This window comes from Microtus ochrogaster, chromosome 7 (genome assembly GCF_000317375.1).
Source record: "Microtus ochrogaster isolate Prairie Vole_2 chromosome 7, MicOch1.0, whole genome shotgun sequence".
Lineage (NCBI taxonomy): Eukaryota > Metazoa > Chordata > Mammalia > Rodentia > Cricetidae > Microtus > Microtus ochrogaster.
This window is the reverse complement of record NC_022014.1, coordinates 63,325,992-63,328,168: the sequence shown is the minus strand read 5'-3', so window position 1 is coordinate 63,328,168 and position 2,177 is coordinate 63,325,992. Positions and strand designations below refer to the sequence as shown.

The 2,177-nt window shown below is 37.9% G+C and overlaps 1 protein-coding gene across 1 annotated transcript in view; it reads right to left on the bottom strand.

The window, feature by feature from the left end:
• Positions 1 to 893: 893 nt before the first annotated feature.
• Ska2 (spindle and kinetochore associated complex subunit 2) overlaps positions 894 to 2,177 on the bottom strand; it is a 20,548-nt gene continuing 19,264 nt past the window's right edge. The window contains exon 4 of the mRNA XM_005350474.3: positions 894 to 1,920. Coding sequence (XP_005350531.2) covers positions 1,852 to 1,920 — 69 coding nt within the window. The 3' untranslated portion in view covers positions 894 to 1,851. The remainder of the gene's footprint in view (positions 1,921 to 2,177) is intronic.

Sequence of the window (2,177 nt, the reverse complement as noted above, 5' to 3'; positions counted from 1 at the left end):
TTCCAGGACAGGCTCCAAAACCACAGAGAAACCCTGTGTCGAAAACCAAAAAAAAAAAATTAAAATAAAAAAAATAAAAGATGGCTCAGTAGTTAAGAGAGAGCACTTGCTGTTCTTCCAGAGGACCCAGGTTCAATTCACAGTACCAACATGGCAGCTCACAACTATTTATACAGCCACTTTCAGAGGCTATAACACCCTTTTCTGGCCTCCCTGGGTACCAGGCATAAACAGGCAGACATACATGCAGGCAAAATATACATGTACATAAAATAAAAATAAATCTTTTTTAAAAAATTAAACAAGGCCTGCCTTTGATCCCAGTACGCAGAGTAGAAGCAAAGGATCTAAGAGGTTTTTGTTTTGGTTTTTGGTTTTTTTTTTTAATTGAGAAAAGGAAAAAAACAAGTTTCCGCCTCCTCCCAGCCTCCCATTTCCCTCCCCCTTGGATCTAAGAGTTTTATGGTCTACATAACATGTTCCAGACCACCAGGGTTAAATAGTAAAATCGTGTCTCAAAACAAAAACAAATAACCGGGCATGGTTTCTCATCCGTGTAATGCCAACATTAAAGAACTGAGGTAGGCAGGTCACTAAGGAACCCTAGACAAGCCTGGACAAAGTAGGGCTCTGTCTCAAAACATAAGCAAATAAAAAATTAAATAAATAAAAGGGTTTTAGGGATATTAACTCAGTAATAAATTGCATCCCAAGTATGTGCGACACCTTAGGTTCAAGCCCAGAACTACAAAAATATAGTGAGATTGATTACATACACACACACGCACATACACACAATGGATAGTAGTAAATAAGTGTTTTACCAGTCATATAGAATGACCAACTACAAAATTAGACTAAAGGTAAACATTATCGCAATACTAGATGAACAGTTTAAAAGAGCATTTGAAAATGGCTCATTTATTATTAGCAAGCAATGGGAAGAAAGGGAAAAACAAGTTTTCACAAAGCAGCCTACTAATTATATTAGTTAGGTTTCGTGAAATACTGGACATCATAGACGCACAACAAAAATATGCTATCATCTGTAACAGGCATTTCCAAAACAGAGATTACAGGGTTGCGGGTGTGGCTTGGCTGGTACCGTGCTAGCCTGGCATGCACAAGGCTCTAGGTAGATCCCTAGTATGACATAAACCAGATGTGGTGACTCACTAGGACTAGGAATCCCAGCACTCGGGTGTAGGGGCCAGATTATACAGGCCGGGAGGTAGCAAAGTAAGAGTATCCTTGGCAACACCAATTCTGAGGCCAGTCTGGCATACATAAGACCTTGTCTCAGAGAGAGAGAAACAATGCCCAGTGTGGTAGTGTATGTCTTTAACCCCCAGTACTCTCTAGGATTCATGCCAGTCTGGACTCCTTAGTGAGCTCCAGGGCTAGCCAGAACTACATGGTGAGAACCTGTCTCAAAAAACAAACAACACCTGAGTAATTATAATATACAGTATTTTTCCCATTCAACTACTGATTGAAAATGTACTTGAATAGTCTTTTACAAAATCCCCAAACACCTCAAATTATCCCAATCATACAAAAAGAAAACAGATTAAAAATAGTATTAGGGGATTTCATTACTTGTAACCACAAAATTAACTGTGGGGATCAGCATTTAAATCTCCTTACCTTTTGGCTTTTATTCATAAGATAATCTACAGTTCTTACAATTTCCTCTCATATGATTCTGACACTCAAGGAAAATCTCAATCTTCTTATCAGCCCCCCACCCCTTGGTGAATTAATGATACCAAGCATTAATACAACATCTTGCTGAATCTCTTTGGAATGGATCTTTTTTCCATTAGAGTTCCGTTTTAAAACTCCGTGTCTTCATAAGTCTGCCATGTGAGATCTTAATTGCTCTGTCACAGCTTTCTCCTCTTCAGTCAGTAGAGTCAGCTAGAAAACAAATTACAAAATATTTATTTCAAAAAACGTCAGAGCTTGTTAAATGAGTTAAATTTTGCTTTGTATCACAAATGTTTTTGTAAGATTATATATATTTAATCATAAAACTTGGAAGGCAAAGGAAAACAATAGCTATTTGGCTATTTATTTATTTATTTATTTTTTGGTTTTTCGAGACAGGGTTTCTCTGTGGTTTTGGAGCCTGTCCTGGAACTAGCTCTGTAGACCAGGCTGGTCTCGAACTCACA